The sequence below is a fragment of the Balaenoptera ricei genome, chromosome 17, assembly GCF_028023285.1.
Source record: "Balaenoptera ricei isolate mBalRic1 chromosome 17, mBalRic1.hap2, whole genome shotgun sequence".
NCBI classification, from domain to species: Eukaryota; Metazoa; Chordata; class Mammalia; order Artiodactyla; family Balaenopteridae; genus Balaenoptera; species Balaenoptera ricei.
Genome location: NC_082655.1, coordinates 38727012 through 38749339, shown reverse-complemented (window position 1 = coordinate 38749339; position 22328 = coordinate 38727012). Strand labels below are relative to the sequence as shown.

The window sequence follows — 22328 nt, the reverse complement described above, 5'->3', positions numbered from 1 at the left end:
CGCTGGGAAACCAGAAAGCTCGTGTGACTCGCGGTGTGGCGATATTTGCTCTATTGCGGTAGTCTGGGACCGAACCTGCAGTTCCTCTGAGATGTGCCTGTATTTTGCCCATAGTGGCGTCAGTTCACTGCCTTCTATGTTCAGCCCTGAGCCAGGCATCCGTGAAATGAGGATGAACAAGGCCGACTCGTGACCTCAGAGGTTTGCCTTATGGTCTGGTGGGGCTTGCAGGCCAGCAGATACGGAATTTGTGGGATGACGTCACTGCACATTGTTACTAGTTGTGCTACTGTCATCTGTGCCTGGGGGTGCAGAAGGCACCTGTGGACGCGAGTAGGTGCAGCGGGTGTGCTCGTAGGTATGAGAAGGAACTTAATAAAATAAAGGTGAAGCTCTGGGGCCGAAGGCACTGGCCCAGGACACAGGGTGAAGAGGACTTCGCACTTGGGGGAGTGTCTTGAGTTGAGCTTTAACTCCTGAGTCTCATTCAAGTCTCTGCCGTTGGCCCTCCCAGATATTAACTGGGGTTTAATGTGTTAACTGGTGACTGGGAGAGTAAGTTCATAAGCCTCTCCTCTGGGACGTTTTTCTGTTCAGAGGAGACACTTCATGCTAGGTCACCTGCTGGGAAACGGAGGGTAGAAATGCAGGTGCTAGAATCAGACTGGCTTGGATGTGAAATCCCTGTCTCGTACCACTCATTCCCCATGCCAGTGGACTTGTCATTTAGCCTCTCTAAGCCTCAGTGCCCTCATCTGTGAGTTGGAAGTAATAATGGTGCCTACCTTGTTCATTTTCTGAACCTAATCAAAAGCCAGGACACAGCTGACCTACACATGATCTGACAATGGACCAGATGCGGATCAGAACCCATGAGAGAATCCAGGATGTAAGGTTTCCATATCTACAAGGTCTCTCGTGGTCTTGCGGAGGAGGGTGCTGAGACACAGGAAGGGATCTCTTCTGGACTGTTGCTCTGTGGCCTCTCTGATGGTCTCTCAGGCTCACATGCCCCTTGGGATAGAGTCTTCAGATTTGTCACACCTATGAATCATCTGGAACAATTGTCTAAGTGCAGATTCGTGGGCCTCAGCCTCAAAGATGCTAATTCACTGGGTCTAGGGTGCTGCCCAAGATTCATCATTTTAAATAAGTACCCCCAGGCGTTTCTGACGTCATCAGGACATTGAGGATCCCCACTGTGGGCTGTTTTTATTGGACCTCCACTGACTAGCTCCCCCAGCCCACTCTGGCTCGTGGAGGGGTATGTGCAACTTCTCCCTTCTTTGCCCTCCTACCCCTCCCATCACATATGCACCCTGAAGGAAAGAAGCCAAGACCCTACTGAGCATCTACGTGCGTTGCCCTCTGCTGGGTGCTAGGGATTCATAGAAGACCCTACATGTGGCCGGTAGCTCCATACATGAGATGCTGGTAGGAGAATGCTCAGACATAGGTGACCACAAGGCCAAGTCTTAAGCTGAGGAGGCAGCTGAGAGAGGATGGTGTGTAGGGAACTACAAACCGTTAGATATCACTGAGGTGTAAGATATAGGGCAGGGAGTGGTGGGTGGGTCCAAGAGGCTAAAGAGTTCATTAGTTCATTCTCCCATGACCTTGCTGTCCGTGACCCTTAGGGTGGTGGCTTTTGAAGAAATTGCTTTGAGAAGACAGCGTCCTGGGCTCATTTATCCCGAGAACTCACAGCTGCCAAGTTGAGCTACTGTGACTCTGATGAAACTCACCAAAATATTTAGTCATCGGAAAGTTCTGCTCTAAAGAGGGGAAGAGTAAGGTCCATTTATGGAGAGAGTCTCTCTACTCTCCCAGGCCAGGAAAACCATCGGTGAGATGATGGGACATTATTGCCTGGAGGGCTCTAATGGGAGTGAGTGGAGAGAATGTCTGGCTGGCAAATCGGTTTTGTTTCTCAAGCCCCTTCCAGGCACTAGGGGTTGGGAAGAGGATGAGGGATGCTGTGCCGAGAGGACCCCTGTGGCTGAGCTTTGATTCTGAGGCTGGGATTGATTAGCAGGGGGGCTGGTGTCTCACAGGTGCTGGAGTTGGAGGTCTCGGGGCCGGCATGCAAGGCTTGGGATTTGCTGTCCTGGCTCGACATTTTATCATGTGACTAGCTGTCAATCCAGATGTCTCCTTTCTGTGGTTTATACAGTTGATTTTTTGAACCTTATGTTCAGGGCTTGACATTTATACCACTTAGATTTCCTCGTTAGTTTTTTTTTTTTAACATCTTTATTGGAGTGTAATTGCTCTACAATGTTGTGTTAGTTTCTGCTGTATTACAAAGTGAATCAGCTATACATATACATATATCCCCATATCTCCTCCCTCTTGTGTCTCCCTCCCACCCTCCCTATCCCACCCCTCTAGGTGGTCACAAAGCACCGAGCTGATCTCCCTGTGCTATGCGGCTGCTTCCCACTAGCTATCTGTTTTACATTTGGTAGTGTATATATGTCCATGCAACGCTCTCACTTCGTCCCAGCTTACCCTTCCCTCCTCTTGTTAGTTTTGACTCATTATTCCAGCCCTCAGAAATCCTTTCTGGTCCTGACTCTGTTATTCAGCTTTTTAGCGATTCCTTCCAGCATAGTGTGTAGTGGTGTAGTGAGAACCACAAATGCCCCCAGAATTTGGAAAACTGTTTGGAAAATGTTACCAAGTGGGGACTGATTTTCTAATGTGTCTACGATATGTCTTAGATCCCATTAAGAAGTCCAGGGTGTATCCATAATATAATATAATCAGCTTTTCAGGCCACTCCCCAGGGGTTCTTTAGGAAGATGTGAGTGGAGCATGATTGATTCAGAGGAAGCCATAGCTCATCATCTGCATTGTAAAACGGCTGGCGTGAGGTAATGCAGTAGCTGACAACTGACTAAGAAGGGAATTAGATGGGGAAGGATTGAAATGTGGTCCTTTCAGCCCTGGCCAAGGACCATGGCACCCTAGTCAAGAGCCCTAAATACAGGGGAGTTGCAGGTTAAGTCGCACTGGAGGCAAAAATCAAAGGTGCTCCAAATTGCCTCTGAAATATCCATGAGATCACCTGTAAATCGCAGGGCTGGTCATAGTCTAGAGGCACGAGGGGATGGAACACATGAGGTGGCCACAGGGGCCACATCTCAGGCATCTGTGGGCACAAGCTCATTGAGCGTGATGGTGGGTGTTATGCGGTAGTCTTTTCTCTCAGTCTGTCTGTCTTTGTTAAGCCCATATAGTTCAATACACATAAACCAATTGCTTAAGGGATGCAATTTCCTTGAATTCTGATATGCTATTTTATATTCTTATAATGGAGGATACATACCACTTGTACAATTTGATGAGACTATTTCTTTTCTTTTTTATAAATTTATTTATTTAATTTATTTTATTTTTGGCTGTGTTGGGTCTCTGTTGCTGCACGTGGGCTTTCTCTAGTTGCGGCGAGTGGGGGCTACTCTTTGTTGCGGTGCGTGGGCTTCTCGCGCGGGCTTCAGTAGTTGTGGCGCACGGGCTTCAGTAGCTGTGGCTCGAAGGCTCTAGAGCGCAGGCTCAGTAGTTGTGGCGCATGGGCTTAGTTGCTCCGCGGCATGTGGGATCTTCCCGGACCAGGGCTCGAACCCGTGTCCCCTGAGTTGGCAGGCGGATTCTTAACCCACTGCGCCACCAGGGAAGCCCGAGGAGACTATTTCTTAGGACATTTCTATTTCCTTTGCTCTGACCCCATGCCCACCAGCAGCCTTCCATCATAAGTGTGACTTTACCTAAAAGTTCATGTGCAGGCCGTCGACGTGGCCGCCCTTATTATTTCTCATTGAATAGTAGTAAGTTAGCACTAATTATCAGATAATTCTCAAAAGTATGATTAGCTAACTTACCTTTATTCAGTTTCTTAGAAGTAGATAAAATTGAGTACTTCAACCTTTGTTGGAGAGCCCCAGACTCTAAAACCAGGTTGGCAAAATGATTCCATTTCATTGTCTGTAGGTACTTGCAGGGCAGTGTTGAAAGGATCCTGAGGCTGAGTCCAGGCTGAGTGGGAGAGGGTGGGAATTGATTAGTAATGTCTGCCAGGGACAAGGTAAAAAAGAAAGGGGACATTGCTAATCCTGCCCTGGAGCCTGGGTACCTACACCCAGAGGTAGTCAGCCATGCCCTCCCTCTCTCTCTGAGAATCCTACTTATCTTTTTAGTCTGCCTATTTTATTGTATCCTGTTATCATGGTCTGTATGCCTGCTGTTAACAATTGGGAGTCTTTCCTTTGTTATATTCCCAGAGCCTGACACACAATAGGTTCTCACTAAATATTTGTTCAAAGATTGGCTTTATTTAACTGTTCTACCTAACTGGTCTAAATATGTGGAATCTGCATTTCTTCCTCACTGGAGTCAATTATTTGTCTTGCTGAGATACAAACTATAGATTTCCTCTGATTCTCCTGATCCATCCTAACTAGGAGTAAATACATGAATTGTGCATGCTTTTTTTCCCTTCTCAGTCTCCTGCTGGCTCAAAATCATCAAGTTCTCCCTACCGCCACCCCCGCTTTCTGTAATTATAAAACGGCTTTTCTCCCTTTGAAACTCTTGGTGAGCTAGTTTTTTCTCTGTCCCTTTATGACCTTTGAATCATGTTCCAAAGTGTCTCTGGTCACTCTTAGGGAGTTAAAGAAAACCCTCTGGTTAGTCCTAGTTGTAAAACCAGTTTTAGCTCTCGGCTCCTTGCCACTTTCTCCAACGTTACTCTTGTCATAGTTCTTGGTGATTTCAATATCCACATGAATGATGCCCCCTTTGAGGGATCATTACTGGAGTATTCGTGTCCTCCACCATATCTCAGCCATTTACCTCTCTTACCATACTCCTGACCCTGTGATTATAATAACTGCAGTCCCTTCATCATCTCAATTTAAACCTCCTATTTACCCAGCTCACCCCTTCTAGGATTCAACAATCCTGTGACCTCATCTGGACTTTCAATCCATTGGCCCTGCTGCTTTTTCTCTGCCCTTCACCCCTTCCTGTCTTCTACTTCCTGTTCCCCCAGTTTAATTCCATAGGAAATCTTTATAGTCGTTCTGTTGCCTACCTTTGTCACTCTCCTGATTCATCACTCTCACTTGGCTAAATGACAACCCTGGTTATATCAACTTCTGCCTGCTTTTCCCCTGTTCCTGTGCAGCTGAGTGTAGCCGGAGCAAAACACACCACATGCTATCGGTGTCCCTTCAGTTTCATGCTCACCACCCTCAAGTTGGCCTTTAGTGTCACCTGGAAATCATACTTCAGTCCCCTCGTCCATCCACTCTTGCACTGTCCTAGAAATTATTCCATTTTTCCCCCTTGTATCATTATATTTTTCACAGTTCTTTTTTTAAAGTGCCCACAAACCATCTACTTGTGGGAACTTTGCTGGGAATTGTTAGGAAGCATCACATTTTCTGAAATCCATTTCCCTTCTTCACCCCACCCTGGGCATTTGCCTGTTGTCCAGATCATGTTTCTCCTGTTCCATCAACGATCGGTGATCGACTTTCTGTCATACCTGTCCCATTCTTCTGTCTCCCCCAGGGCCCAGCTCCTACTAATCTCACAGTAGGCAAGTTAAGTGCATGAGAATGTGAACCACTAGCAGCCTCATGTGCTGAGCTGCTGCTATTCAGAGAGGCGAGCATCTGTTTTCATCATTTTATTAAATCTTAAAAAAATACAAATAAGCATTTAGCAGGGGAGAAGCAGTTGGCAGGAGACAGCCAATTTTGAGCCATAGCTTTCAGGCCCTGATTCCAGGGAAGGAAAGAATTGACCCCAGAGAGCCAGTGCAGTTCTGGTGCATCTTGAGTGTGCTGGGAAAGGCAGGTCTAAAAGGACAGAATCCTTTCTGAGCATTGCTTGGTGGTTAAGAGTGTGGGCTACAGAGCCAGACAAGATGAGTTCAGATCCGGGCTCCTCCTAAGTATGAGGCCCTGAGCTAGATATCTAACCTTTCTAGACTCATTGTTCTCATCTGTAAAATGGGAATAGTACCTACTTGCTAAGTTGGGTGTGAAATAAATAAGCCATCCCGTGTAAAAGTACTCAGAACAAGGCCAGGTACTTATTAAGTGCTCGATAAACAGTAGCTATAAATTATTATTATATTCTCTTTTGAGTATCCCGATAGCCCTGTGAGGTATTGTTATTCTCATTTCGCAGAAGAGACTGAGGGTCAAAGAGGTGAAGGAGAGGTTTAAGACCACATGGACAGAAAGTGGAATTGGCTGGGCTTGCCCTGAGGTCATAGGACTCTGCTGCTGTTTCACTGAGCATTTCAGAGCCCCTTTCAGTCTCTGGATGAAATTATTTTACCCTTGTCATCGAGATTGACATACCTTCCTTCTCTAAACATGCCCTGACCTCTCCAGGCAGATGGTACCAAACACTTACTGTACAATTACACAGCCGTAATTAAATAGAGCTGCAGCAAGGGAGACCAATTAGCAACAAATCTGCAATCCTGAGAGGAAGGAAATAGTTCCAAGGCTGCACGTTGTAATCCTGCTGGGGTGGGAATGTTGCTTAAAATTGTTCTGGCTCAGGTTCACCTTCTCTGCAGGGGGAAGAGACACTTGTTTGCCCATTGAGTAGGCTGTAGAGTCAAGCTGACAGAACTGGAAGTACTGTTCACAAGGCTCAGACCGTTACTCTTTTGGTTCAAGGCATGACGTTTTTATGATGTGCCCAGAAACCCTCTTCCAACTGCTGTGGAAAGTCTGTTGTGAGGGGTGAGAAGGAAGATCGTGTGTGTTCTTCTCACAGGCTGAGACAGGGAGGGAGGCTGTTTATCAGAACCAGTATGTGAAAGGAACACGCACAGAGGAGAGCCCATTTTCTGGAAACATCTCTCAGCAGTCCCCATGTGGAGAAACTGTGAGGCACGTATTTCAGAATGTCCCCAAGTATTTACAAAGCTTGTATTGTAATGTCAGCGGTATTGAGAGTTTTCCCAGATGCCCACCATGACATGGGGGAAAGGCACCAGGATGGTCCCAGGTCTGATCCTAATGAGCCATGAGGCCTCGTGGAGATAGAGTCACCTGCCTGGGCCTCAGTTTCCCCTTCTGTAAAGTGAATAACTTGGACTCTATTTAGACCCTCCAGCTCTAAGATTTTATTAGTCTGTGAGTCCATGGACCAGAAGTTCAAAAGTGGCTATGCTCCCCCATAAAATGGCAAAGATTTGGGTCCTAGAATCTGTGACTCTGTTAGCAGGACCCAGAGACCTGCTCCAGCACTTTTTGCCTCTGTGGTTTTAATCCACCTCCTCGAATTGCCTGCTCTGACTCAGTCCCTTCCACCTGAAACCTTGCTCCACCACCCAGAATTCCATTTAACTCCACAAATGTTGACTGAAGACTTACTGTATTCCTACCGCATGGCTATAGAGATGATTAGTTTCCCACGTTGGGGAATTCACAGTGAGATATGAGATCAAGACTTGCCAGAACTTTGTTTCTCCGGAAATCTCTCTAGTTCCTAAACTAGTGGTTTCTCAGAGTGTGGTCCCTGGACCAGTGGCATCAACTTCACCTAGGAACTTGCTAGAAATGCACATTTTCAGGTGCCAGCCTAGACCTACAGAATCAGAAACTCTGGAAGTGAGGCCCGCTGACCTTAGTTTTTAACAAGTCCTCCTGGGAACTGGGAGGCACCTCGAGTTTGAGAACCACTGAACTGGCCCTTTCAGGGACAAGCTGCAGAGCTTCTGAGCTCTCGAGGGACCCGAGGAGACATCCTGAAGAAACTCGGTCACTTGGGCTGCCAGGACTCGTCGTTTCCAACTCACAATCACTGCTCTCTGGAGGTTCCCTGCAACTCTATTTCGAACCTTTGTGGTGTTTTTGTAAACGCCAGGCATCGTGGAAACTCCCCATTTGTTTTGATGGGAGCTAATCCAGTTGAGCACATAATTCCCCGTGGAGCTTCCAGGCTTCCCTTTAAATTGATCGTGATGCTTCCTGGGATGCGGACACCATGACTAAGACCCACAGTAACAACCCCAGTCCCAGAGGATCCCCTGCTTCCAAAGATTTCCAGAGAAGGAGAGTTCTTAGGGAACCAGTCTGCAGACTCTTTCCCTGTCTCCCTTCCAAGGAGTCTTTCATTAATATCCTCCTCCGTGGCAGGGTCTGGGCTGGTTCCCGTCCTCCTGAGCAGGTGGAGGTCATTGGGTCACATCCTCCCTGCATTAAGTTCAGACTGAAATGGGGGGCAGGTGTGGCTCCTGGAGTGGGGCTAGCCTCAGTCCTGGCCCTTGTCCTCTTTCCAGAGACCCGCAGGTCTGTCATGCTTTGCTCTGGCCCGGGACCACGTGCTAGACCATAGACACCTTTGTGAAAATTAGAGAAAGGCACTCCCTCCAGGTGCCTCTCAGGGTGGACACAGCCCCTGGGGCTCAGAGCTAGCCTGGATTTCAGGCCCCTTGCTTCCTTGGGCAGCACAAACTGCACAGCAGCAGCAGCCCTGCCCCTCCCCAGCCTGGGCCTAGGAAGGTGTGGACTTGGGGGGCGGTGTGGGCCGAGCAGAGCCTGCATATGCAGCTCCCACGTATTGGGGGTTTCCACATGCTGGGCCCAAGGCTAAGCTCTTTACCCACAGCATTTCCTGAGATCCTCACAACCACCCAGTGAGATGGGTGTTGGTGTTGTCTCCATATAGGTTTTCTTTTTCTAAATTATAAGAGATTTTCAAACTCTCAGTGCCTTCATGTTCTCATCTGTCCAATGGGTACGGTACTCCTAGCTCCTTTCTTAAGAGCTTATTCTGGAAATCAAATGAGACCGTAGCGATGAAAGCTCTCTGGAGTAAAGATGTTAAAACACCCTGCAAATGTCAGGGTTGATATTGATCTTCTCCCTGCGTCCTCAAGGGCAGTTTCTGGGAGCTCTGGTTTGAGAAACTCACCTTAAATTCACCCAGCCTCCAGTGTTATATGTGGGTGCCACAGAAGGTTGGCTTTCTGCCATGATGCCGGCATGCGGGCGTGCTTCCTCCCCTAAAATTGTTAGACTTGTGAGGCTGCGATGCATGAGGTGTGTGTGCAGGCGCTCAGGGGCGAGTCACGACCTGGCAGGCCGGCCTGGTTGGGATGACCTCAGCCGCCTTTTCCACTTCTCATTTTAATGACTGGGTTCACTGCTTCATTTCTGATTTTCTCCCTCTTTCTTGCTGCAGCTGCAGTGATTGGGATTCAGGGCAAGCATTTGAGATCCCTTTTCTAATCCCTATCAAATCCGGATTTAGCAGTGGGAAGTCTGGGAAAGGGAGGGGGAGGGGGGAGGGGCTGGAGGCCATAGCTCCGAACATCTGAGAAATCCCAACAGGAACGCCCGGCCTCCACCCTGTGAGGCCAGAGGCCTCTCGTCTCATCCAATCTCACCCGCTTCCCAGAATGCCTTCTTGCTTGCGCGCTTGAGTACAGCGATTGTGGTGGTAAGGGAGAGACTTCAACATTTGCCTTTTTCCAATTTAACTGTGCCCTTTGTTGAAATGTTTCTTGGCCAGGTACCTTCTCCATTTCCACTACTGCTCCCACCTCCCTCCCCCGACCACCCGCCCCTGGTTGAGATTAAGTTTCTCTCTCAACCAGATTTGTGCAAAAATGGTCTGGATTGTCCACCCTGCAAACCCCTGCCTGACTCAACTATTTTTTTTTTTTTTCGCTTTTTTTAAAAAGACTGAGGTAGAGTTGATGTGCAATATTTTATAAGTTACAGGTGTGCAACATAGTGATTCACAGTTTTCAAAGGTTATACTCCATTTATAGTCATAAAATATTGGCTATATTCCCTGTGCTGTACAATATATCCTTGTAACTTATTCATTTTATACATAGTAGTTTGTACCTCTTTATCCCTTACCCCTATATTGCCCCTCCCCCTTCCCTCTCCCCACTGGTAACCACTAGTTTGTTCTCTACATATGTGAGTCTGTTTCTTTTTTGCTTTATTCACTAGTTTTATTTTTTTAGATTTCACATATAAATGATATCATACAGTATTTGCCTTTCTCTGTCTGACTTATTTCACTTAGCATAATGCCCTCCAAGTCCATCCACGTAGTTGAAAATGGCAGAATTTCATTCTTTCTGTGGCTGAGTAGTATTCCAGTGTGTGTGTGTGTGTGTATATATATACACACACACACACCATATCTTCTTTATTCATTCATCTGTCGATGGACACTTAGGTTGCTTCCATATCTTGGCAATTGTAAATAGAGCTGCAATGAACATTGGGGTGCATATATCTTTTTGAATTAGTATTTCTGTTTTTATCAGATATATACCCAGGAGTAGAATTGCTCGGTCATATGGTAGTTCTATTTTTAGTTTTTTGAGGAACCTTCATATTGTTTTCCACAGTGGCTGCACCAATTTACATTCCCACCAACAGTGTAGGAGGGTTCCCTTTTGTCCATATCCTCTCGATAAACTTCTGCCCCACTCAATTGACTTTTTATTATGTAACTTCCCTACAGAAGAGATAAGTTACATAATATAATGCTAATCATATTATGCCCATCACCTGTGGCATCATGTACAAATTTCAGTCTGAATTTAAAGTCATTTTGTAACTGGCTTCATGCTACCCCTCCAACTTAATTCCTATCCGTAACTCCTAGCAGGGCCTTCATCACTCGTTCTTTTATCCACTCTATTCATGCCATCTTGGGCTTTTGTTCATGTGTCCGTCTCCATGTGTTCCTTCTCTCAGTCCAAACTCTATGCATCTGTAAAGCCAGCTCGTGTCCCATCTCCTTGACTCCAGCCCACTAATATCCCTGTTCTTTGAACATCTAGTGTCGGCACCACATAGTTTCATACTAGTTATTCTTTCCTTGTTCCAGTAATTAAGTCTCCCCAGGTAGACTGTAAGCTTCTTGATTTGGGTTGCCCCCCCAAGTGTCTTCTATACTCTCTGCAGTATCCAGCCAAACCTACGTGCTGTGCAGTAAATAATAAAGTAATTTTGACCCTGCTCAGGTGTTTGCCCACCTGAAAACTGCATTGATGACTTTCTAGAAACTGAAGTTCATTTATCTTGTAAAAAGAAATAGTATCTTTGTTGCCAGTACTGATGATCACCCAGTCACGCACATATACACCCTTACAACCTTCCCAAGGGGGGAAGAAAAACGAAGACGGGAGGTTTGAAAGGTGATCCCTGGCCCTAGGATTTCCAACCTGCACTGGGTCCTTAACACTCTTCTTTTCATTCCTTTCCTTTTCTTTTCTTTATTTTTAATTGAAGTATATTTGATTTACAATATCGTGTTAGTTTCAGGTATACAGCACAGTGATTCAGTTATACATATATATATGTATATATAACTTCTTCAGATTCTCTTCCCTTATACGTTATTACAAAATATTGAGTAGAGTTCCCTGTGCTATACAGTGGGTCCTTGTTGGTTATCTATTTTATATATAGTAGTGTGTGTTTATGCTTAACACTCTTCTGATGCGTTTGCCCTCCCCTCTTTCCCCAGAGAGCTCCTGTGAGAACAAGCGGGCAGACGTGGTCTTCATCATTGACAGTTCCCGCAGCGTCAACACCCACGACTATGCAAAGGTCAAGGAGTTCATCGTGGACATCTTGCAGTTCTTGGACATTGGCCCTGACGTCACCCGGGTGGGCCTGCTCCAATATGGCAGCACCGTCAAGAACGAGTTCTCCCTCAAGACCTTCAAGAGAAAGTCCGAGGTGGAGCACGCCGTCAAGAGGATGCGGCATCTGTCCACGGGCACCATGACGGGGCTGGCCATCCAGTACGCCCTGAACATCGCATTCTCAGAAGCAGAGGGTGCCCGGCCACTGAGGGAGAACGTGCCGCGGGTCATAATGATTGTGACCGATGGGAGGCCCCAGGACTCGGTGGCCGAGGTGGCTGCAAAGGCCCGGGACACAGGCATCCTGATCTTTGCCATCGGCGTGGGCCAAGTGGACCTCAACACGCTGAAGGCCATCGGGAGCGAGCCGCACGAGGACCACGTCTTCCTGGTGGCCAACTTCAGCCAGATTGAGTCGCTGACCTCAGTGTTCCAGAACAAGTTGTGCAGTAAGTCCTGTTTCTCTGGGGCTCTTCTCAGGGAATCATTAGGATGAGTTCATTCATCTTCCAGTGTTCATTCTGTGCTAACCTGGTCCCGGGTACCGGGCTGGCAAGGGGTGTTTAGCAAAGGCCAAGGTAGACACGGTGCTCTCTTGGGGCTCACGCTCTGGCCAAGGAGACATACTAAGGATGCAGTTATACAAGTAAGTAAGTAACTGCAGTTCTAACAGTGTAACGGAGGAAGAATTCAGGACAGGCCCTGACCTAGGCCAGGGGGCTCAGGGAGATTTCCCTGAGGAAGGGACATTTACGCTCAAACTGCAGAATGAGTAACAGTAGATAGGTGAAGTTTTTCTCCAGCACATTGGCTTGCCCTGGCATTCCCTAGGTTGGAATTCATGAGTTGTGGTAAGCATGGGAATGGGAGGGCAAAAATAATAACATAACTTCTCCTTGGATGGTGTGGAATACTGAGCATTTTTGCCCCATGGTGGTGCTAGCAGTGGATGTTTTCTCAACCCAGAAAGCAGCCCAGTGTACGGGGAAGACCAAGATGTGCTCCTGGTACCTTCCCACCTGGTAGGATGGCAGGTGCCTCCCGACTCCTTCTGCAAGGACATGCCTCCCCAAGTCCTTGAGCTGCATTCTTCTGCTTTAAGGGTCTTCTTCGCCGTCTTGCTTTCTCACCCTTCCCTCCCCAAGGCTTCTTTCACCCTTTCTTGCCAGACTCCTCCCAGCTACCTCCAAGCCGAGCTCCTGCCTCAGCTTTCCCAGCAGGTCAACTTGCCCTCTCCCCAGTTTCCTGCTTCTGCCACCGTCTTCTCGTCCTTTTCTCCTCCAGAAGGGCAGGGCGCCAGGCTGCCAACCCAGGCTCCACACTAGTCCCTGGAAATGGGAAACAAGCCTCCTGACCTGGTAAACAGTGTCCAATCCAGCTTTGCCCACCCGCATTGGTCCCTGTCCCCTCCAACTGCCATGCTTCTTCGATGGGAAAACAAAAGCAAGTATCTATTCTGAAATGACTAGTATTTCCCTGGAGTCTGCATGGAGAATGACCTGAAGGACCAGACTCATCTCCAACTCACCGGGAGCAGGAACCTTTAGACCAGTTCTCAGAATGTGACAAGGCCTAGAAAGACCCCCCAACCACCAACCTCCCCCGACCCTGTCAAAGCCTCAGGAAGGAAGTACGGTGTGCTTTTGACGTCTTTTTAAAAAATTCTCTGCTGAAAACTAACTTCAAAAAGCAGAGACCCCATGAATTCTTGACTCCAAAATCAAAAGTTTTACTTAAAAAAATCAAGGCCATGAAGGAAAAAGAAACTTTTGCTCTGCAGTGTCACTTGGAAAACATTCAGAAGTGCCATTTCCCTGGCGCCGCAGAGGGGCTGGGTCTCTGTGGCGTGCCGTGGCCTGAGTCACCTGGAAAACTTCAGCCAGTAGAATGCACTGCAAACATTTTTAAGGTTTTATGACTTTAAATGACTTCTGCAGAATTTATATTCCCCCTTTCCTGGAAACATTAAAAAAAGAAATTGGTTCTGTAACAGTTTTGACGTGTTTATTCAGTTGTCTTGGAAAAATGTTAATGGATGAGTTCTTTTATAAGCTCTCTGAATTGCTCAGCAAAGGGAAAGGTAATATGAGGCTGAGGATGTGGACTTGTTCGTAGAAGAAGCTTCTCTGTGCTTTATGGCCTGGCAGCAAAATTAAAAGGCAGTTTGGCTACTCCCGTTTCTGTAATCTTGAAGCTCTAAGAAAACATCAGTATTGTGCCATTCATTCATTCATTTGTTAGGGCCCGGGAACTGAATCCCCCTTCCTACCCCACAGAAGACCAGCTCCTGTCTCTCCTCATTGCAGGGCTCCGCTGAGCAGACTTGTCAACTGTCTTGAAAGGTGAAGGAGGCCCCGGGGCCTCTTCATCAACCGTGCAGTAAGGATCGCAATAACTAACATTTACAAAGCACTTTCTCTTGTGTTTTCGCACTTTATCCTCACGAAAATCTGGGGAGGCAGCACGATGCTATCCCTCCCTTTCACAGGACTGTAAACTTGTTAAGTGAATTCCCAAGCAGCCAGGAGATGGTGGGTTCTACTTCCAAACCTCCTGCTCATTTCATTCCTCTTCGCATTGGGAGATAGAAATTCCTCTTTTAAGGTAAACGGTTTTCTGCAGACAGCCTCCGCAGTCCAACCATGCTAGGCACACCAGCTCTGAGGTTGATATTCACCTCGGAGTTTGATGGGAAGCCTTTGCGATGGGGAGGGACAGACTGAGATTTCAATGACCCCACCTGCCAGCTGTATAGGTGCTGAGCACATCTGTAAACTGGGGATTTTACCTGCGGAGACTAGATGTGTGAACAGGCGTTATAAACTGTAGAGCCCCATTCAGTGTGCACCATGTTGTGTATGATTACAGTCAAACACACGAAGGACCAGCAGGGTAGGCAGGTGGCCTCAGCTTTGACCTGCCCTCCAATCCTCAGACAACAGCGTCTACCATGTTGCAGATGGCAGTTCTCTTGGGTTTTGGAAGTCTCATTTGTTCCTTAAACATTTATTGAGCTACACTCTGAGAATAACAGCCAATTTTGTCCTGGGCTAGGTACTTTCCAATATGTTATTTCATTGAATACTTATAACAGCCCTGTGAAGCAGGTACTATTATTACCCCATTTTACAGAAGTAGAAACTGGGGCTTAGAAAGGACAAGTGGCTCCAGGTGGCAGAGTTGGAGTCTCTCTGGCTTCAGAACTCTTACCCTCCACCTGCCAGGTCTGAGGGTTTCAGGCTGGTGGGAAGACGCTCTCATCCCAGAGAAATGGGATGTTGGCTATATGAAGTATGCACTTCAGAGGCCTTGGGAAGTCACCTGGCACTGGGGGCCCTCTGATCAAAGAATGCCAGGGTCTGCCTAGGGAGTCCAGGAGAGCTTTAAAGAGATAATAATGATTATACCTAACACTTATTGATATTAATATGTGCATTGCTGTTTTGCGCTATTAGTGTATGTTAACTCATTTTATTCTCACAACAAACCTGTGAAGTAGGTGCTCCTATAATTCCCATTTTACAGAAGAGGAAATAGAGACCCAGAGGAGTTCAGTAACTTGTCCAAGGTCACATAGCACAAAGTGGCAGAGTTGAGGTGTGAACCCAGGCATTCTGGCTCAGAACCTACATCTTAACTACTATGTGCTACACAGACTTGAAAGAGGAGTAGGGGGTACTTCCCTGGTGGCCCAGTGGTAAAGAATCCTCCTTACAATGCAGGGGATGCGGGTTCGATCCCTGGTCAGGGAACTAAGATCCCACATGCCGTGGAGCAGCTAAGCCTGTGTGCCTAACTACTGAGCTCGCGTGCCTCAACTAGAGAACCTGCGTGCCGCAAAGTACAGAGCCCACGTGCCCTGGAGCCTGCGCGCCACATCTAAGCAAGAGAAAACCCGCACGCCACAACTAGAGAGAAGCCCGCACGCAGCAACGAAAAGATCCTGCGTGCCTCAACGAAGATCCCGCATGCTGCAACTAAGACCCGACGCAGCCAAAAATAAATTAAATAAATATATAATTAAAAAAAAAAAAAAAAAAAGAGAGTAGGAGTTTACCGGCTAGAGATGTGTAGGGAGGGCGATTGCAGTAAGCCAGGAAAAGAATGATATGTTTAATAGTTTTTTTCTATTTCATTTAAAAACAAAAACAAAAAAATGAGTCCAGAGTCTCTGTTAATTTCGTGACCTGCTAAGGAGACACAACCCACAGCTTGAGAAATGCTGATGAGAGGCTAGGCAGGGATGTGGAGGTCAAAGTGCACCTAGAGAAGGGATTTCAGAGGGAAACTGAGCGGAGGCTTGTGTGCTTTTGGGCAGAACCGAAAACCGCTGCTGGATCGGTGGATCGGTGGGGACAGGGTATTTCCAGGAGTGATCAAGACAGGAACCTTTATCGTACAGTTAGGAAGAGAGTAGGCTCTTGTGCTCACTGGCTGTGTGGACGTGAACTCAGGCACAGGGGTGGCTTTGTACCCACAGGCAGTGAATTCCCGCACCAGCCACAGCTGGGGGCAGGGGAGCTCCTGAGGTTGCATTCTCAGGCCGCTCCAAGACCTCCAAGAGAATCTTAGAGGCCTCCTGTGAATGAGGCCCTGTCTACAAGATGACCAAAACCTACCCATCCTGGGGCCCACCATTTCTGCCACCCAGTGAGAGAGGACACTGAATCTAGGGGCTGAAAAATGCATGTCTATTCTGAGCCTTCTGATGACTTGCAACCTGGGCAGGGCTGCCTTTTTTTTTTTTTTTTTTTGGCCGCACCAAGCAACTTGCAAGATCCTAGTTCCCCCACCAGGGATTGAACCCTCGCCCTCGGCAGTGAAAGCGCAGAGTCCTAACCACTGGACCGCCAGGGAATTCCCAGGGCTGCTTTTACTTAACCTCTTGGTATCTGCTTTATCAGGCACTATTGAAGGCCCTAACAGTGTTCCTAAGACACACCTCCCATCAACCAGCCTGGGTAAAGTCCACACTTACTGCAGCCCTTCAAGGCCCTGTTGCTAAGTGGGAGGCCAGATGGACTTCCACAGGCCTTGACTTTCCGTACCCAGTAATTGTTCCTTTCAAGACCCCCAGTCAGCCCACCACTCCTTTGATCATTCCTTTAGTCAATCACACAGTCATTAATAAACACTTATGAACATTCAGATCGCCTGGTTAAAAATCCAATCCTGCCAAAGACTTAAGTCTGCTGATTAGTGATTTCTCCCGCTGAATGCAAAGCCTTGACCCAGCTTCAACCTACAAGGCCTTCTGAGGTGTGAGACCACCTGCCGTAGGAGGCAGGACTCTTGTGCCCCCTTCAGTCACATCACAAAGGCCTGCCCCACGGGAGGGCAAGGCATTAGGGCCAGATGCTCTTAGTATCACCGATTCCTCATCTGTAGAATTTTACAGGTGGAAAACTTTTATACTACCTTAGTAAAAATGTTTGGGATTCTTTTGGTTGAAAGTAATAGAAATTCAACTTGAACTAGCTTTAGAAGGGCGGATTGTGTTATATTACTCATGGAAATAAGGAGACGCACAGTGAATGACAGCTTTGCTTTCTCTCCACCCCTACTCTGCTTCCCCTTGGACGTCTCTGGTCCATGGGCAGAGAGCATGCACCCTGTCAGCCCCCAGATATGCTTGCCCTCGGTATAAACCCCCTTTTCCTCAATTCTAGTGGCTAAATGCCAAGAAAAGACTCTTGACTGTCAGACCCTGAACACCCAACAGTGGCCAGGAGAGGGGCTACCTCACACCAACACAGCCGCTCCCCCAGTCAGCACGCATTTGGAATGAGAAGGAAGGCAGCTTCTAGAAAATAATTCAGTGTCTGTACTGAAGGTCCCTGGACATCATACATGCCTTGATTCTACAGGTAAAGAAATAAGCCAAAAAGAGCTACGCAACTTACATGAACTTCCCTCACTTGTTTGAGGCAGAGGGGAACTAGAGCACCTGTCTTCTGGCTTCTGACCCAGTTCTCTTTCCATTACACCAGGTTTCTGGTTTCAGTTTCTTTTGTGGTACGTGGGGCAGTCTCCTGGGTCCAATTTCTTTTATCGTACATGGCCAAGACAAGCCTTAGTAACAAGCTGTCACTCCAAAACCCTATGCAATAGTTCTTTTAATTTCCCTATTTGACAGGTGAAGAAAGTGGAGTTCAGAGTAATTAAGTAATTCATACAAGGTCATGGTGAAGCTCAGCTGTAGTCTTATTTCCAGAAGCCTTTCTCATCACCACTGTGCTGTCTGCTGCCCAGCAGGTATTTCCTCTGCCTCACATCTCCTGTCAAAATAATTATCTGTCAGGGTCTCGGTGAGAAGTCAGGCAGCAGGGTCATCACTTGGGCCTCATACCAGTGGATAACGGCTGTGTTGCCAGTTGTCTAGACTTTAGATTTTCTTCATTATGGAGGAAAATAGTGACATGCGGGGAGTTGCATAAGAACGCCTCTATGCCCGTGGGTAATTTGACTCCAGCAGCCTAGGAAAAGAAGAGAGCCTTCCAGGGTGCAAAGCAAATGCAAATTAAAAACAGGATAATGATTTTTCCCTCTTAACACGGTCAAAATCTTAACGTTTGATAATCCTGAGTGCTGAAGTTTTGAGGAGGTGAGCATCATTACTCTCATGCATTGCTGGTATAAACTACCTTGCAAGACAGTGAGGTGATATCTATTTAAAGTAGGACCCAGGAACTTCCCTGTGGCGCAATGGTTAAGAATCTGCCTGCCAATGCAGGGGACATGGGTTCGAGCCCTGGTCTGGGAACATCCCACATGCTGCGGAGCAACTAAACCCGTGCGCCACAACTACTGAGCCTGCGTGCTGCAACTACTGAAGCCCGCGCGCCTAGAGCCACTGATCCACAACAAGAGAAGCCACCACAATAAGAAGCCCGTGCACCGCAATGCAGAGTAGACCCCGCTCGCCACAACTAGAGAAAGCCCTTGCGCAGCAATGAAGACCCAACGCAGCCAAAAAAAAAAATAAAGTAGGACCCGGTCCTAGAGAAACAACTGCACATGTGCTCAAGGAGATGTGTTTAAGACGGTTCATCACAGCATTGGGAAAGCGAAACTGTGGACTGGTGGGGAAATGGCTAAATATAATGAGGACTAGTCATATGACCAATGGATAAAGCAATTAAAAGGAATGAACTAGATCAAATGTATTTGATCAAAGCTAAGGTGTACAGTTGATTCTCATTGTTCTTGGTAATTATGTTCTATAACGTCATGGTGAACGCTGACTGAAGTAGCAAGTACTGAACCACAGCTCCTAGGGGAAATACAGATTTAGGTTCCTCGGAGCCTCTGGTCCAACACTGTTGTCAACTGATCAATACATAATCTTGTTTTATGTGTGTTTCTGTGTAAAGACACCTTATTTATATACTGTTGATTCATTAACATTGAATTCACAGCCAACAGCACTATCACTCTTGCCCGAATGAAATTTATCAAACACACATTTTCTCCATAAGGCACATCATAGCCTCCTTGCACTTAGGAACACCAGACACACTTCACTTCAGCAAACACCAACACTTCAGCACTACACTTGGGGCCATTTGAAACAGCAAAATCATCAACAAAAAAGCACAAAAATGCAAACAGTGTGGCACTTGAAAAGGATACTCATTCACAGTCTGAGAGCAGAAACAAGAATGCAGAGAGAGCATCGTCTTGTTCAACCTCAGCTGGCGACCTAAATTTTTCATCGCTCTGAGTGCGTCCACGAATGATGATGAAAGCACTCTGAGTATTGATTTTAGGGTAACAAATAAACGTTTGCAAGTAGGCAAATTCTCAAATGTGGAATCTGTGAATACTGAGGATCAATGTATGTGTCCTCACACTTTAACATCTCGGAAATTGGGTGCATCTTAGGTTCCATGAAAGATAGTATATATCAATAGAGATAGAATCTGTTATTAATGCTGAGTGAAAAACCAAGGTGAAGATGAATATATATAGGATGAACCCAGGTATGTAAAATAAAACAAAAGTCCACCATGCTTCTCCTTTGCTACATACAGTTAACGCATATCAAGCATTCCCCTGCGCTATGTTTTAAGCACTTTACCATCTTAATTATTTGTAACCCTTACAAGGCCCTTATGAGGTTGGTACTATTTTTACTCCCATTTAATAGAAAGAAGTTAAGAAAATTGCCCATGGTCACAAAAACATATTTCTTTCACTCTGAAGTAAAAATGACTGATTGGATTTAATCTATGAACTTTCCTAACATTATCTGTATCCTAACAGGAATTAAAACACAGTCAATCGTAAACTCAGAACAATCATTCTAAATTGTATTATGAAATTAAAAAGTTTTACTTTCGGGCTTCCCTGGTGGCGCAGTAGTTGAGAATCTGCCTGCCAGTGCAGGGGACACGGGTTCAAGCCCTGGTCTGGGAAGATCCCACATGCCGCGGAGCAACTAGGCCCGTGAGCCACAATTGCTGAGCCTGAGAGTCTGGAGCCTGTGCTCCGCAGCAAGAGAGGCCACAATAGTTAGTGGCCTCCACTTGCCACAACTAGAGAAAGCCCTCGCACAGAAACGAAGACCCAACACAGCCATAAATAAATAAATAAATAAATAAATAAATAAAATTAAAAAAAAAAAAAGAATTCGCATGCCGCAACTAAGACCCAGCACAGCCAAATAAATACATAAATAAAAATATTAAAAAAAAAAAAAAAGTTTCACTTTCACTTACTGCCCACCATGTTTCTTACTTTGAAGTAAAGGGACATATACTTAAGATATGCCATCGATTTCATCAGTAGCTGAGTTTTCCTAAGCACTGGAGTGAGGGGATTGTTCTTAGCTTTTGAAAGCCTCTTCTGTTTTAGCTTTATAAAAATATATTTCTACATATGGACATCCTTTTTGTTTATGACAACACTTGCATAAATTGTACTCTGCTTATGCTGATGCTTGTTAATTTTAAATATGTTCAGGTTGAATTATATGGAATAAAGTCATAAATTAAGATGTAAAAAACAATAAGAATTTTCATGAGCTCCAACAGACTTATGCAAGAATCAATGTATCTGAAAGCCGAGGTACTTCAGAAACTAAACGCAGAAATATATTATTTATTTATTATTTTTAATTAATTTATTTATTTTTGGCTGTGTTGGGTCTTCACTGCTGTGCGTGGGCTTTCTCTAGCTGTGGTGAGCGGGGGCTACTCTTCGTTGTGGTGCATGGGCTTCTCATTACGGTGGCTTCTCTTGTTGCAGAGCACGGGCGGTAGGCGTGCGGGCTTCAGTAGTTGTGGCACGCGGGCTCAGTAGTTGTGGCGCACGGGCTTAGTTGCTCCACAGCATGTGGGATCTTCCCGGACCAGGGCTCGAACCCATGTCCCCTGCATTGGCAGATAGATTCTTAACCACTGCGCCACCAGGGAAGTCCCCATTATTATTATTTATAAAATTTAACTTATTTTTGGCTGCATCGGGTCTTAGTTGCGGCACTCGGGATTTTCGTTGAGGCATGCAGGATCTTTCGTTGTGGTGAGCCGGCTTCTCTCTAGTTGTGGTGTGCAGGTTTTCTCTTCTCTAGTTGTGGTGCGCAGGTTCCAGGGCGCGTGGGCTCTGTAGTTTGCGGCACGCGGGCTCTAGTTGTCCCGCGGCATGTGGGATCTTAGTTCCCTGATCAGGGATCGAACCCACGTCTCCTGCATTGTAAGGTGGATTCTTTAACACTGGACCACCAGGGAAGTCCCAGAAATTTTTTTTTTTAACATCTTTATTGGAGTATAATTGCTTTACAATGTTGTGTTAGTTTCTGCTTTATAACAAAGTGAATCAGCTATACATATACATATAACCCCATATCTCTTCCCTCTTGTGTCTCCCTCCTACCCTCCCTACCCCACCCCTCTAGGCGGTCACAAAGGACCGAGCTGATCTCCCTGTGCTATGCGGCTGCTTCCCACTAGCTATCTATTTTACATTTGGTAGTGTATATATGTCCATGCCACTCTCTCACTTCGTCCCAGCTTACCCTTCCCCCTCCCCAGGTCCTCAAGTCCATTCTCTATATCTGCGTCTTTATTCCTGTCCTGCCCCTAGGTTCTTCAGAACCTTTTTTTTTTTTTTAGATTCCATATGTATGTGTTAGCATACGGTATTTGTTTTTCTCTTTCTGACTTACTTCACTCTGTATGACAGACTCTAGGTCCATCCAGAAATATTTTAAATAGAGACATAAAGATTATGGAAACATGTGAGTGCATTTTTTAACTCCAGAAATTTTTATAATACTTTTGCCTATTAAAAAATTACATTGGGGGCTTCCCTGGTGGTGCAGTGGTTGAGAGTCCGTCTGCCAATGCAGGTGACATGGGTTCGAGCCCTGGTCTGGGAAGATCCCACATGCCGCGGAGCAGCTGGGCCCGTGAGCCACAACTACTGAGCCTGCACGTCTGGAGCCTGTGCTCCGCAACAAGAGAGGCCGCGATAGCGAGAGGCCCGTGCACCGCGATGAAGAGTGGCCCCCGCTTGCCGCAACTAGAGGAAGCCCTTGCACAGAAACGAAGACCCAACACAGCCAAAAATAAATAAATGAATTAATAATTTTTAAAAAATTACATTACTCTTGGGATTTATGATCCTGAGAAACCGTTGATTCTTTACCACATCCTCATTTAACTAATAGCTT

General features: G+C 46.4%; 1 protein-coding gene across 3 annotated transcripts in view; it reads left to right on the top strand.

Annotated features, from left to right (window-relative positions):
• The window catches only part of MATN2 (matrilin 2), a 159576-nt gene that overhangs the window by 48168 nt on the left and 89080 nt on the right, over positions 1 to 22328 (top strand). For all 3 annotated transcript variants that reach the window (XM_059901683.1, XM_059901682.1, XM_059901681.1), the window contains exon 3: positions 11536 to 12105. In XM_059901683.1, the coding sequence (XP_059757666.1) occupies positions 11536 to 12105 (570 nt within the window). The remainder of the gene's footprint in view (positions 1 to 11535; positions 12106 to 22328) is intronic.